This window comes from Lissotriton helveticus, chromosome 12, assembly GCF_964261635.1.
Source record: "Lissotriton helveticus chromosome 12, aLisHel1.1, whole genome shotgun sequence".
Classification (NCBI taxonomy): Eukaryota; Metazoa; Chordata; class Amphibia; order Caudata; family Salamandridae; genus Lissotriton; species Lissotriton helveticus.
Window position 1 is genome coordinate 817,872,792 of NC_136073.1, and position 15,805 is coordinate 817,888,596.

General features: G+C 48.8%; 1 protein-coding gene across 2 annotated transcripts in view; it reads right to left on the reverse strand.

The window, feature by feature from the left end:
• FLAD1 (flavin adenine dinucleotide synthetase 1) overlaps window positions 1-15,805 on the reverse strand; it is a 114,016-nt gene that overhangs the window by 40,911 nt on the left and 57,300 nt on the right. For both annotated transcript variants that reach the window (XM_078671066.1, XM_078671065.1), the window contains exon 5: window positions 1,297-1,395. In XM_078671066.1, coding sequence (XP_078527192.1) covers window positions 1,297-1,395 — 99 coding nt within the window. The remainder of the gene's footprint in view (window positions 1-1,296; window positions 1,396-15,805) is intronic.

The following is a 15,805-nucleotide window of genomic DNA, read 5'->3' on the forward strand; positions in this document are numbered from 1 at the left end:
GCCTTTGAACGGGTTGTATTTAGGGTTGCTCCTCGAAACACTAGCGACCTGCAAGGGATGAGAGACTATTTCTCCCGGTTGAGTCTGAGACCCAGGGGTTGAAAAAGCTGTAGATAGACTTCTGTAGATTTTCTGGCTGCCTGGAATGATGGAGCTTTGACTAACCAGTCATCAAGGTAGGGACATACGAGGTGACTCGACCATCGGAGAGAGGGCGCCACTGATGCCATGCACTTGGTGAAGACCCTGGTTGCAGACTTCAGTTCGAAGAGAAGCACCTTGAATTGGTAATGCCACCCTGTCACCTTGAACCTGATTAACCTTTGATACTTTGGATGTACGGGTATGTGAAAAAATGCATCCAGATTGAGGAAAGACATATAATCTCCTGGATCTACGAGTAGCAAAATCTCCTGGAGAGACAGCATCCTGAAGGGTTAATTTTATGATGAATTTGTTCAGTAATCCGGAGGTCCATTCTTTGCCTCCACTTTCCTGCCCGTTACTTGATAAGAAAGAAGTGGGATTAGAATCCCAGATTGCGCTGATTATGTTGTACCTCTTCGACTGTTTGTTTGGAGACGAGTCATTGGATTTCTTTTTTGAGAACTGGAAAATGACGATGTGAAGTTTTCCGTGGAGGGAAATTTGGAGGCTGTTGGACAAATTCCAGGGTGTGACCATGCTGAAATACGTCTAACATCCACTTGTCAAGCATATGAATCTATAACATTTACAATACTGGGGAACTATTTGAATACATCCGTTCATTCCACCCCTGCCTGTTTGCTCTTTTTATCTATTCCATATTTTCCCTCCCATCCCAAAACTAGCATACCGAATGTGGACCATTGTAAGCAAGCAATGCAAACATTATTAAACAAAAAATTATTTGTCATTTATAAAAACGTACAAACCATAAAAAAAACAGCCCACATCGTGGATTAAAGGAGTATGTTCGACAGTGAATAACAAAAAATGGAGAAAGGACTATTCAGAGATAAAATATACTGTACACATACCACATCATGATACATGGAAAGCAAGCACTTCAATTTGAACTGTTAAAGAATATGTTATTAATCACTGCAACGCTGCTTACTATATCAACTTCAGGTTTCACATCAGAGTCACAGATTTTACATAGATCTCTGCATAAGTGCTCAAAGTACTGACATATTGTGACTACATGGATTGATCCTTACCCACTGAGCAGTGCCCCCTAACCTACGTTGAACCGTACCCACTCCAATGAGTGGTTTCAGCCATACTGGCACCATCCTCCTATCTTCTCACCGTTTTGTAGTGTCCTGCATGAACTGCTCCATCTCGAGGAAGGGGGAGACAGTGCGGATGTACAGCACCTGCAGCTTCTTTGTGCTGTCCGGAAACCTCCTGAAAAGGGAAGAGGGAATAGATAACTAGATATTGGACAAAACACCCACAGAATAATCAAGGGCTGGGTAAGCTGGACGTACAGGTTTTTAAGACCATTATAGCAGGAATGGGATTTGCAAAATAATGCTACTGCCATCCTTTAGAGAATGAAAGGATGCACCTACAAACAAGCAGGTACACGTTCCACATAGTGCGTAGTAGTGAGTTCAATGGTAAATGCTTTGCATTTAGTGGCAGTGAAAAATAATGCAGAGTGCACTAAAGGCTGCAGGAAGAGCTCACCTGACTATGCGCACAAGTTCCTTGCATCGTTAATCGGCCTAGAATTACTGTACATACTGTCTAAGCATAAAAAATTCCTCACAATGTATCCATGTTCTCTATGTTCCTCACACGGTCTGTCCGTGCTCCCTATGTTCCTCACACTGTCTGTCCGTGCTCCCTATGTTCTTCACACTGTCTGTCCATGCTCCCTATGATCCCCACCCTGTCTGTCCATGCTTTCTATGCTCCTCACCATCTGCCCATTCTCTCTATATGTTCCTTACCATCTATCCATGCTCCCTATGCTCCTCACAGTCTATTAATACTCTCTATGCTCCTCACCGTTAAACCATGCTCTCTATGCTCCTCATCGTCTATCCATGCTCTCTGTGCTCCTCAAGTCTATCCACGCTCTCTCTGTTCCTGATCGTCTATCTATGCTCCCCACGTCTATCCATGCTCTCTATGCTCCTCACGTCTAGCCATGCTCTCTCTGTTCCTCACCATCTATCCATGATCTCCATGTTCCTCAGTGTCTATCCAAGCTCTCTATGCTCCTCACGGTCTATCCATGCTCTCTATGCTCCGCACCATCTATCCATGCCCTCTATGCTCCTCATAGTCTATCCATGCTCTCTATGCTCATCACCGTCTATTTATGCTTTCTATGCTCATCCCGCCTGTCCATGCTCCTCAGTCTATCCATGCTCTTTATGCTCCTAATCATCTATCCATGCTGTGTTTCTCACCATCTGTATATGCTTTTGATGCTCTTCACCGTCTGTCCATCCTCTTAATGCTCCTCACCGCCTTTCCGTCCTCTGTGCGCCTTACCACCTGTCCGTGCTCTCTATGCTCCTCACCGCCTGTCTGTGCGCCTCGCCGCCTGTCTGTGTTCTTGGTGCAACTCACCACCTATCCATGCTCTCTATGCTCCTCACCATCTATCCGTGCTCTCTATGCTCCTCACTGGCTGTCCATGTCCCCCAAGTTAACTCACAATTCATCTATGTATGGATAGCTCCACAAGCATCTTGTTCATGTGCCTAACACTCCTCAGTGTTTTCTGCCTCCAATCTATTAGTTATCTTGTACCAAAACTCCTCACGCTGCCTCTGTCCCCCTTGCTTTAACATTCTTGTGCAATAACTGCACACACTGTTTAATCAGATCAAGCCTATATGTGTCACATTAATTGCCGGTTTATCTGGTCAAAGTGCCTTACACCAACTTATATAGACTGTGACCCAAAATCCTCACATTGTTCAGATCACAAAAGCTCTACATTTTGTCCAAGTGTTCCATTCTCCTCACACAGTCTGTCCACGCGCTCAAAGCTGCTCACAATACCTGACAATATTTACAAGTTGCTCAGTCTCTCCATTGGGTCCAATGTCCTCAAGTTCTCAAGATCTTGTTACCGTTAATCTATGTGGTCCAAGTTATTCACACTGTTCACCATCTGGCTCTGTGATCCAAAACCCCACATTGTTCATGTGACACACGTTCTCCACATTGCCCAGATAGTCCAAGCTCCTTAAGCATCTGTCCATGTCGTCCAAGCTCCTCACACTCTCTTCCCAAGCACCTCAAGATCTGGATACCATTGGCCTAGGGGGTCCAAGTTATTACACGGTTCACCATCGGTCTTTATGACCCTCACAATGTTCATGAGACACAAGTTCTCCACATTGCCGGGATTCCCCATGCTCCTTAAGCGTCAGTCCATGGAGTTCAATCTTCTCACCCTCTCTTCCAAAGCACCTCAAGATCTTGCTACCATTGGTCTAGGTGGTCCAAGTTATTCACACTGTTCACCATCTGACCCAAAACCCTCACAATGTTCATGAGTTACAAGTTCTCCACATTGCCCAGATACTCCATGCTCCTTAAGTGCCTGTCCATGGAGTCCAAATTCCTCACACTCTCTTCCCAAGCACCTCAAGATCTTGCTACCATTGGACTAGGAGGCCCAAGCTTCTTTCGCTGTCTCTGCAGTTGCCTAAAGTGTGTATCCTATCTAATAATGTACTGTTGTCCCCCCTCCTAAGATCAGTCTATAGGATTCAAAATCATGCTGCCAATGAGCTCAACAGTCTGAAATGGTCTATGTACCCACACTTCCTCAAGTGTCTGTCAGTGGCTGCGGTCCGAGCTCCTAACTCTGTCCATCAATGTGCCTTCTGCTCCTCACGCCAGCTAGCTATGTATTCAAAGTTCCTCAAATTATCTACCGAGGTGCCCCGTTCTCTTTACCGTATCCATTTTCCCTGAGCTAATTCACACTTTATTCACGTGCCCAAACTACCTGAAACTATTTGTCCTACACGCTTGTCACTGTCTGTCTATGTACTCCTACACATCTCAGTTTCTGTAAGCTGTCCTTGCTTCAAATGTCATCTCTCTGCCAAGTCCGGACTTTCTATCATGGCCAGTCCAGGTATACTGGGGACATGCTTCTAATGAAGACCAAACTATGACCGACAACAGGAAAATATCCAAAAAACGAACAGGCTGCTGATGACAAGTTGACGGTAAATAATACATTCAAGACTGATTAAAATGGGAGGAGCTTCGCCTGCAACCATGATGGCCGCCTAGACTCTCGGCTCCGCCGACCTTCACGCTTTCCTCCACGATCCTGTAATTTATCCTGCAACGGAGCCCAGCTTGAGCCCAGCTTTGAAACGGGGAACCGATCCTGAGTACAATGGTGTGTTTCCCGGCTCGTTCCAGACGGTAGTGGCGGTGCTGCACTCTCGCTTCTTCCCTGGCCCTGCGCAGCGGAAGGTCCGGTCTTTGTTCGTGTGGCACGGCCGGACCCGACCACGTCAACAGCAGACATCGCATATGAGGCGGAGTCGATCGGCTGGTGAGAGACTGTTGCGCTGTGCCTCCCGCTGCATCGTTTCATCCCGCCCCGCGATCTTGCCCGCCTGGATGCATTGTAACTACGGGACATACATTGTATCGTTTCCCGGCTTGGAAGCGACCTGTGCAGCTCCCTCGTCTGCCCCTGTTCCGTGGTAGCAGCCATTTTATACACCGCGCACTCAGCGCTTGACAGTGGGGACCCTAGACCACGGCCGAGAGTCCGGCTAATTACCGATTTCCTATCAGCCCTGTGTGTGGTATCGAAATGCAGCCCGTTGCCCCTATGCCTCTGGCTCGGCTGTGCTCTGCGGATTATCGGCGGGGTGGTCTGCTGCTAACGAGTGAAGATGGCGACCGGACTCCGGAGCTGATGCGCGTCCGTGGGCCCTGGATATGGGGAACTGCGGCGTCCTCTCTTCCTGGAGCACCCCTGGGACTCCGCGATGTTCTGAGTGCACTAGAATCTGTTCGAGCTGCCTTGCAGGAGGATGCCCGGGATCTGGGGAGCCGGCTTGCTGCCATTACTCCTGCTGGCCGTGGTTGTCCTTCGGTGCTGGACACTGCGCCACACCCTGCACCAGACCACAGTGATCTGCTTGCCCAGATGCCTGCGGAGGCGGGGGGGGATCATGGTTCAGAGTCAGCCGATGTACTGACCGCAGTGGCCCGGAAGAGGGCTGGTGTTCGTGGATTTGTGCATTGGTTGGGCTGTCGTCCTCTGGCGCCATGTTTAGCAACTCCTTTGTGCTCTGATGGCGTGGCTCTTTATTTCTTTTTGGAGCTGGTGCTATCGCTCAGGCCTGCTGTTTCCGGAGGGCTTCTGCACCACCTTGGTCCTTTTTGTTTTGTTCTCGGACGCGCAGAGGTGGTCTGGGTAGACTCTGGTGGACGACTCCCCTGTCTGTATTGGCAATACCGGGCGCCTCTGCCGTCCATGATAGCGGCTGGACTGCTGGACTCCATCGACCATCTTGATCGCAGGGGGCAAGGTTGAGGATGCTTTCTGGATTGCTAAAGCTCATAATGCTGGGGCCAGGGGGGTAAGCGAGACATTGTTTGACGTCGACTGTTGGTACCTTCTCATCTTCGATTGATCGTGCGGGCCAGGGCTGAGGATGCTTTGGTGCTATCTGATGTTTGTTTGGCCTGTGACGATGTGGGACACGCTTATAATAGTATCACGACTAGCGTCATGTGGCATTGTATGACCTGCATTATTATATGTTAATTGTTTCTTATTCCCAAGATTGATCCGTGTGGAAAATCGCGCTAACTTATTAGTATTTGAAGGGGTTTTCTTGATGGGATGTGAGGGTTTGAGCTGAACTTGATTGGACATTGCAGCAATGTTTCTTTTGTTTTTGTTGGGTTCTATCTATGAGAGCGAGAGCCTGACGTGGTCCTGAGTGTTTGCTTTCTTTGTCTGCTGTGTGCGGAACGGGTTTGGTGCTTCTGTGATGCCGGGATTAGGGTGTGGATGTTCCTTTTTCTACTTGCTACTCCCCTACGAAATGTCTCTTGATTGCTATAACTTGCTTAACGTTCCGGTACGGAGTGTTTGCTCTTGTCGGGGGTTGGGAGTCAGGGAGCTTGTATTGATCTGTTACAGTCTCCTCCTCCATCTTTTTTCCCTTCCTTGGGGTGTAGTATAAGGGGCGACAGGCACGCTGCTAGTGGGGTTAGGTCGTAGCCATCGGCAGGGGTGTAGGGTGGAGGGTGGGGGTTTATTTTTCTTTGTTATTTTCTATGACCATTCTATTTCCCCTTTCCTTTCTTCACGAGAGCTGTGGCGTATTCTCCTGATTCTTATCCAAGCATATTCGGGTGTCCTACGTTTGATCCATATATCCTGTACTTCTGGTGGGCGGGTGTTGTTGAGGGGTGATTACTGTCATTGCTATACAATTGCTTGCTTCTGGTTCACCCTGCATTTGAATTTCTGTTGCTTATGGATGTACATTATTTTGTCTCTCGGTTTGCCCGTCCACGACTGTGCTGTAGTTCGTTTATTGCCACCCGATATGTCTATGTATATTTTTCCTCTTGTGTTATAATAATAAAAAGATTACAAAAAAAAAAAAGACTGATTAAAATATGGCTGGGTCACACAGCGAAAAACTAATCTCTGAAACCAGTCATTTTTCCTTACAGTGAAGGCCCCATTTTTGACAAAAACAATTGATAATGTTGTCACCTGTCAATTAACACACCAACGGTAATTGTGTGGATTAATTAAATTTTACATTTTGCTTCTTTATTTAGCGACACGTCATTAATCTGTGAACATTATTTAATTTTCTCAACAGTCGCTGACCCCTGGTTAATAACCACTGGTTTAATTCATTCCTTGGGCAGACACTGGGAGGTCCAAAGTGAAGGACCTATTCCATCGTTGGTGAGCACAGTCTATGGAAGCCATCCAGGCTCCGCTTTGTCAGTTGTGTTGGTTAATATTTATTTAAACACCCTCCATGACCAGCTTGTGCATGGAGTATATGTTTCCATATTTTAGCATTTGTTTCCACTCAATGGGGATGCAGACGACTCTAGAGAATTGAATAGTCTCTTGGATGAGATACAATACTGAATTCAGGGGAGCTGGTCAGCCTTAAAACAGAACTCAAGCTCTTTGGGTCACAATCAAATATTTTAAGCCATGGGGTGGCCAGGGGAGTTTCTTACAACACTACCTACAGTAGTCACAACTTGAGATTTGTCTTTGATAAGAATCTATTTGGCAAAAACCTGTGGGTTCTATACTCTTATTATGATTGAAGAACTAAAGTATCACTCTAGTTGTGGCTACCGAAGGCTGCACCTCGATTTTTGTTGTGTTTTAAAACATCTTGTAAGGCGTATATATTAGCTGCAAAGAGTAAAATACCAAACAATCGATGGCACTTCTAAAGTATTGAGACCACATTTCAACTGTCTCTCAGGAGATTTCATAGGCTTCTCACTGTAGATACATTTCAGAGATTTCACAACTGTATAGAGAGGTCAAACAGGCAACCCTAGACCACTGCAGATGCAAACTTGATACCCATTAAGCTGAAAAGTACTTTAAAGTGACTTAAAGAAGGGCCCTGTTTTAACCAGCGCAGTACGGTTGGCAATTAGCTTTAGATAGTGGATGTTCAGCTGCAGTATCCAGGCAAAGGGCACTCGGAATGGAAACTAGGCCCCTATCTGTTTCCACGGCGATGCAGCCTGCACGGTTGTTGTTGGTTAGACAATTAAGGGCTAGATGTAGGTAATTCTATTTTACCACTTCTTAAATACCGAATTTTACCGATTCGGTATTTAAGAAGTGGTAAAATAGAGGGGGGGGGGATGTAGGTATTTCTGAATCGGTAAATACCGAATCGTTAAGATTCGGTATTTACCGATTCTGTAATGCCCATTGATTCTTATGGGCATTGAAGCCCATAGGAATCAATGGGCATTACCGAATCGGAATTTACCGATTCGGTAAATACCGATTCCAGCAAGGGTGCAGGGGGTGTCACTTTGACACCCTCTTGCACCCCAAAGACAGGCATGTGTGCCATGTGGCACACAGACATGCCCTAAGGGCATGTCTGTCTGTCACATGGCTAGGTGTGCATGCACACATGTGCATGCACACCTGGATTCGGTATTTTACCACCCAATTGGATTGGGTGGTAAAATACCGAATCTGTAAGGCCTGTGGGACTCAGAAGAGTCCCACCTACATCTGGGATTTACCGAATCGGTAAAAATACCGATTCGGTATTTTACAGAATCGGTAAATTTACCGATTCGGTAAATTTACCGAATCTGTAAAATGATGCCCCTACATCCCAAATACCCATTTACCGGTCGGTAACGGCCGAAATCGGCAGTTACCGGTCGGTAAATGGCCTCCTACATCTGGCCCTTAGTCCATCGCGTTTTTGAGCAGTCACCATTTTATTGTCAGGCTGAGTTGAAAACTGGAGCGAGCCTCTGAAACATACAGGGCTCAGAGAAATCAAAATAGCAGATTGCCTTGTTTGGTGCATGCCCCGTTGAGTCCCGTATTAACTCTGGTCAAGATTCGCGCTCCTGGAGAGAAACCGGAGCCTCGGTCCGCAGCAAGCTCCGCCATCTTGTGCTCAGTGAGAGCTCCTCTGACTCGAGCAATTCAAGGAAGTTCCACTCGACCACAGATTAGCACAACCAATGCCAAACGCTCCAGGGAATGCCCCAAAGCATGCGGTCACCGAGACCAACTCCATGTCTTGTCCGATCAAACTGTGTGCAGCGAAGGCTGCACTGCTGTCTCCGTGTCGGGCGAGAGGCGCAACGAGGCTGCAGTTAGCTCCGCCATCGAGAAAACACGCTCCATCTGTCATCGGCACGGCCAGAAGGTGAAACGGAAGGACCGCGGGGCAAGGAAAGCCTATGTAAGCAAGAGAGGTCCGGGGAGGGCGCAGATTTCCAGGGATGCAAGCCAAAAGGTAATCCCTAGCCGGGAATTCCCGGCCAGAGCTCCTCACCCGGTGGCCATCTTGGTTGACGCCCTACCTACAGGAACCGAGCAGCAAAGTACTACGGGCTGATTTGCTTATGCTCTTCTGGGCTCTGCGCAGACAGCTGATCAAGTGAGAGGCTGGTGATTACCCGGGCCCGCTAACAACATGGCGGCCCGGGACGCGCTCGGAGCGTGAAGATGTGGTAGGCTTCGGGTGGTGCCGGCCGCGGCCGCCGAGCGCTGTGGTGAGATTGCGCTGCCCAGCTGGTGACCGGCAAGTTGTGCGGCCTAGACTGGGGGTGGCGAGCACCCCTATGCGAGACACGTTAGCACCTGGGGGGTGGGCCGGCCTCTGATCGTTGCTTGCGCAGCGCGCCGGATGCGGTGTTCATTTGCTGCCGCTCTGGGCTGTCTACCTCGCCCGCAGCGGTGCTGCCCTGAACCCCCGCTGAGACCGGACCAGGACCCAGGTGAGTGCCTCGGAGCACACGCTTTTCAGCTGTGGCCTACCTCGTTGCTGTACCCCACTGGGCTTCTTCAAACTGTGCTTGAGGGGCCCCGCCGCCATTTGCTTTGTGACCGGGTGAGGGATCGCCCAGTGGAGAGATTGCCGCGTGCCATGTGCGCTAACGACCTTCGACATCATTGGTCCAGAGCGAGGGATCTACGTGGTGCACCCGGCCTGGTGGTGGATCATCGACGGGCCTGCTTCTGCTGCGGCCGGGGGGCCATTAGACCATCCTTGCTGTGTGGCTGGAGAGGCATCGCTTTCAACGAGGCATTGTTGGGACCTGGGGTGTGTGTGCTACCACGGACTGGTGCCCCCCCCCCCCCATTGGGCACCCCTCGCTGCTTACCTGCTCCTCTGCTGACCACGGCTGGTATCACCGCGGTCCCTGCTCAGACTAGAGGTGCGGGGGAGTGCGGCCCTGTCTGTTCCAGTCCATTCTCTCTCCTCCTCGCTGTGGCGGTGCGGTTGTGCAGGGGCGTGGAACGCACATACTCCCGCCGTGACCGGTGGGGCCCGTTGTCACCCCTCTTGTCTTTGGGCCTGGTCCTTATTGTGCTTTGGAGTGGGGGTGCTGATCTTCTGCGGCCCTGCGCTCTCTCAATGGAACTGGTGACAGACCCTGGACGCTGTGAGCTCAGACTGCAGGTTACGAGACACTGCGTGCACCCTCCCAAGAACTGGCCCTGAATGCACCTCTGCCATATTTCCACTGCCTCGCCTTCCTCTTGTTGCTCATCATCTCCAAGTGCCAAGCCACGATGATATCTCAAGGGGCGCTCCACTATCATTCGTGCTGTGATTCGCTACTGAATTTCTGTCACTGTCCAAGACTGTTGTTCACTGTGTGGCAAACAGCCCCTGGCTCGTAGCGTCCTCACCCTTCTCTCACCCTTTGGTTCAACGCTATCGCCATGGAGAAATCTGAGCGCAGCCAATCACATTTGAGACACGCAAATCGGGCAAGGCATCTCAGCGCGCTGCCTCTGATTCCGAGGCTGATGTTCCCAGCGACCATTTAACCAATATAGATAAAACTCTTCTTGCAGTTCAGGCCAGCCTGCAGTCCATCGACGGGAAAATTGATAACCTGAAATTGCGCATGGACCACATGTCCACGAAGCTGGATAAACATGTGCTGCGCCTGGGGGAAGCGGAAACTCGTATTTCCAGCACTGATGATGGCTTGCAACAGGTGACCACCAGAACGACCTCTATGGAGAAGGTGCCGACTGTTATACAGGCCCACAATGAGGATTTGAAAGCCAGATCAAGACGTAACAACGTGCGAATTACTGGTCTGCTGGAGTCAACGAACACGGGCTGACTCGAGACCTATGTGGAGAACCTCCTTAGTGGGATTTTTGGCGCGGAACAGCGGTCTCAGGTCCTGATTGTTGAACAAGCCCATCGTTCTCTGGCTGCTCGCCCTCCACCAGGCGCCCACCATGTCCCATTATCACCCGCTTCTTGAATTAAAGAGATCGGGATGCTGTCCTCTGCATGGCTCGAGAGAAAGGTATTGTCATTCACGAAGGGAACATGGTCGCCTTTTACCCCGACTTTACCGCAGAAGTCCAAGAGGCCCGGAGAGAATACCAACCTGTTAAGAAACTTCTTATCTCGGTGCAGGTGCCCTATGCTATGCTCTATCCCACACGGCTGTGCATAGAAGTCAATGGAAAGCTCAAGATTTTCACCAGCCCGAAATCAGCGATGGACTTTGCCAAGACTCTTACTCACCGTAGCCGGACCCCCGACACTGTGGCTGGGGACAACAGTGGGTGCTTCGGTGGGATGGCAGATGAACAATGACAACGCCAGGTCACGTAAGTTATGGATGGTGTGCACCTCTCCTTTGCTTCACTTCTGGGGTGATCTACATCAGTGTCTGTTATGGTGGGGTTTGCCATACGAGCTGTAGACACTAAGCACGAACTTGATCTGTACCGATGTTATTTCCCTCGCTGTTTTCATTCGCAATCATTACTACTGGGAGCACTCTTCATATTGTTTTATGAAATTGTGATACAGTGGTCAGGAACTGTTCGCACATTTGCTCAGCCACCTCCCACTTCCCCGGGAGGGGTACTGTGCTCCAGCGCTCCCTCATGGGTATTCCCCACAGCTGGTTATTCCCTTGGTATTATACTCTGGGATTGTTTTGGGGGGTTTGAGATGGCTTTGGCACGTTGGGGACGCTGAAGTGGGTGGGGGGGTTTTGGTGGATGGGTGTGAATTGCAAGGGTGGTTCATGAGGCTGCTCTTTTTATTGATGCTGTGAGGATTACACATGTACTCTCGCTCATTACAATTGATTTGTGCTCAAGGTATAACATGCTAAAGTTCTGCATCTAGCTCACACTTGAATCACCTGTTTAACATGGAATGTACGGGGACTCAACTCACCAAAAAGCTTTGCCAGGTCTTAGCATATCTGGATCGACATGAGGTCACAATCGCCATTTTGCAAGAGACACTTTTTTTTTTTTAAATTCTTTTTATTGATAACTAAGATAAGAGGTGGTGGTCATCACATTCAGGTATTAGGTATCTACATTTGGGCACAGGCGATAACAATACAGAAACATTGATCACAGTTTGGAGGGATAGTTGGTATTACATCACATTGCATTCACATTATAAGCTGTTCGTCAAACGGGGTAGTTCGGGGGGGTTCACAGATGTTACCCTTGTAGTCATTCCAGTTGGTCCATACTTCTATCCATTTCCTCGGGCACCCACGTGCCATGTACACTGTTTTTTCTTGGAGCATGCACCAATCCATGTCAGTTTTCCACAAGCCAACTTTAGGAGGCTGAACTGCCCCCCACTGCCTAGCGATGTTTCTTTTAGCAATTACAAACCCCAGTGTCGCCCATAGCCTCCCACGAGGTGACAGGTCTGTTGGTTCCCATATGTTTAAAAGGCATTTCTTTGCCTCAAGTCTAAGCTCCACCCCCCAAACCTCCTGCATACAGCGGGTCACCCGGACCCAATAGTTAACAAGGAGCGGGCACTCCCACAGTATGTGGAAATAGGTCACCACCTCCCCCAAGAGACACACTTAACCCGCCTATCTGAAATTCATGCTGGGGCACAGTGGGTGGATACAGTTTGGCCTCTTCCTACTCCTCCTACTCCCATGGAGTGCTCACCCTTATTAAGAAAAACCTCCCCTTCACGACGATTAAAACCTGCGTCGACAACGCAGGACGATATGCTATAGTACACGGAAAGTTGGTGGGCAGTTTCATCAAGATTGTAAACCCTTATGGCCCAAATATAGATGATCCCGCCTTCTCCATGTTACGGGATTGGCCAGATGCTGTGATTTTGTGAGGAGGTGACCTTAATACACACCCCCGTAGAGACAAGTCGAGCTGCAAGGGTGGTCAGTCTCCTGGGGCAGCCCAGGTAATTAATGAGGGAACGGCCGAGCTGGGACTGATTGACATATGGAGAGGCGGGAGGGCACACATGTTTCCACCGCACATGATAGCTGGTCCCAGCTAGATAACTGACTTCTAAGTGAGACAGCGGGGGTTGGGTGTCTCAGTTAGAGGGATTGCCCCGCACACTCTCCAATCACAGACAAGTCTGCCTTCGCCTACAAATTCCGTGCATTGTTCATAGATCATTCACCTGCCGATTTCGGCCTGAGGCTCTGCTAGACTCCCTTTATGCTGACACTGTTCGCGAGGCTATAGTGCAGTACTTTGATCACAACAAGGGGCCGGTTGACAGTGTGACAACCCTTTGGGAAGCTTTTAAGGCCACTATTCGGGGCACTTGTTTTGGCACGTCAGCTGGCATCTTGCAAGACTTGCGCGGGCAGCTTGCTAAGCTGGAAACCACCTTGCAACTTCTCGAGCGTGACTATGAGAGCTCGTTCTGCACTCAGATGCTGGCGTCAATTAAAGAGTCCATACTGGAATATAATGAGATGGCGGAGAAAGAGATCAAGTAAATATCTAAACACCATGAAGCCCACGCTTATTGAAATGAAATTAAATGAAAATAAAACTTATATAGCGCGTAACTACCCTGAGGCCTCGCAGCGCTTTTGGGAGGGTGGCCGACCGGGACACCATCTACCAACAAAATTAAAGCTCTTATTGATCGGCACACTATTACTCAGATCACCGACGCAGCTGTCCAGGATCACTACACTCCTCAGGAGATTCTAGCACAGTTAAAAACCATTTACGCGAATTTATATACCACACAGGGTGCGACTGATACAGAGGACCTGGACGCATACTTCTCATACATAGCCCTTGCGTGACTTTCGGATGAGCAGAGGGAGTTTCTTAGCCAACCAATTACAGAAGAAGATATTCGAGTGACAATCAAAACCCTTCCAAACAAGAAAACCCCTGGCCCTAATGGGTTTCCGAGTGAATTTTATAAGGAATACGCAGAAGAATTGACCCCCTATCTCTTGGCAATGTACTCCAAGGCACATGACACTGGCCAACTACCGCCAACCCTTCGGGAGGCTCAGATTAACACATTGCTTAAAAAAAGACAAACCGCCTACTCGTTGCGACTCTTATCAGCCACTGTCACTTATCAATACTGACGGCAAAATATTGGCCAAAATTCTTGCTACCAGACTGCAGCCACTCATGCAAGGCCTGGTCCTTCAGGACCAGTCTGGGTTCATTCCCTACAGGTCTACCTCTCATAATTTACGCGTGCTCTTTGCTATGTTCCATATTCTCGATCCTGGGCTCCAAGCAGCGGCTGTCACATTATACGCCACCAAGGCATTTGATTCGATAGAATGGGCCTACCTTTTTTACATTCTCCGGCAAATGGGCTTTCCTCCTATTTTTATTAATTGGATACGTCTACTGTACACTGACTCTGTAGCGCGGCTCCGGGTAGAGAGCAGTACATCATACCCATATATGCATAACCAGGGGGACAAGGCAGGGGTGCCCCCTTTCGCCCCTTCTTTTTGAGATCACGTTAGAACCCCTTGCCTGTATTATTAGACAGCGGCATCTCACTTCAGCCCTCCAATTCGTTCACCGTCCCATCAGTATCTCACGGTATGCGGACGACATGTTGCTTTTAATACGGGAGCCGCGCATTTTCATGGCACAGGTTTTAAGGGACTATATGTGCTTTGGGCTGTTCTCAGGCATACACATTAATTGGGCTAAGTCAATGGTGTTGCCGCTCACAGTAAGCACCCTGCCTCATGAGCTTGAGTTCCCGCTTGTGTGGTCCACGCACCCTGTAAAATATTTGGGGGGGGGGGGGTTCATAAGAGTCCCCGACAAGATTATCCGCAAGAATTAGGGCACTGTATATACGAAGTTAGAACAACAGGTGGATAGATGGGTGAAGCTCCCATTATATTTGGCCGATCACATAGCACTTATCAAGATGGTCATGCTACCTACATTTTTATACCTGATCAGTAACATACCGGTTCCGCTCACGAAACACTTTTTTAAAACTGTGCACACTCTGCTCCTTCGGTTGATGTGGGGTGGTAAACAGGCTTGTGTCAACTGGGAGACACTCACTCTAGATTTTAAAGACAAGGCTTCAGTGTTCCTGACCTTTATTTGTACTATCTGTGTGCTCACGAATAGTATGCCCACTACTGGTTCGGCTCACACGATTTCATCCCACACGTGGCAGTGGAGGACGGAGACGCTCACCCTGTTCCCTTATGCTCCATGCTAACTCACTCGATAGACACCCCTTGGGCCGCATGGCGGGGAAATTACCGTTATATTCCCCTCTGTTGCCGCATGCGTTCCACTCGAATTTGTCTACGACACATGAGGCGGGAGCTTGGCACACTCTGAAGCTGGCAGGAATAGATAAACTGCTGGATCTATACCCTAATGGTGTTTTTTTGACAGACTATGATCTTAGTTACGTGCAGAACAAGACGCCATGATTTATATTCCTTTTCTGCACATTATCCTACTTTCCCTGCAGAACCTCCCACTTTACAGACCCTACACACCATGCTTGTCAGTCCAACAAGACGTAAACTCCTTACCAAGCTTTACCGCTCTGCTAGAGCGGAAAAGCCCCTGCCATACAACAAAGGTCTGGAGAAATGGAATACATATTTGACCCCACCGCTAACATTGCAAGACTGGGAGCACTGCTACCAGCTTACTGGTACTCTAACTTCCAGAGGCAATCTTCAAATAATAAATTTAAAATACATCCATCAGGCTTACTACACTCCACATAAGCTGTTCAAATATGGGCTTAGAGACACTGATGCCTGTAAGCGCTGTGGAGCC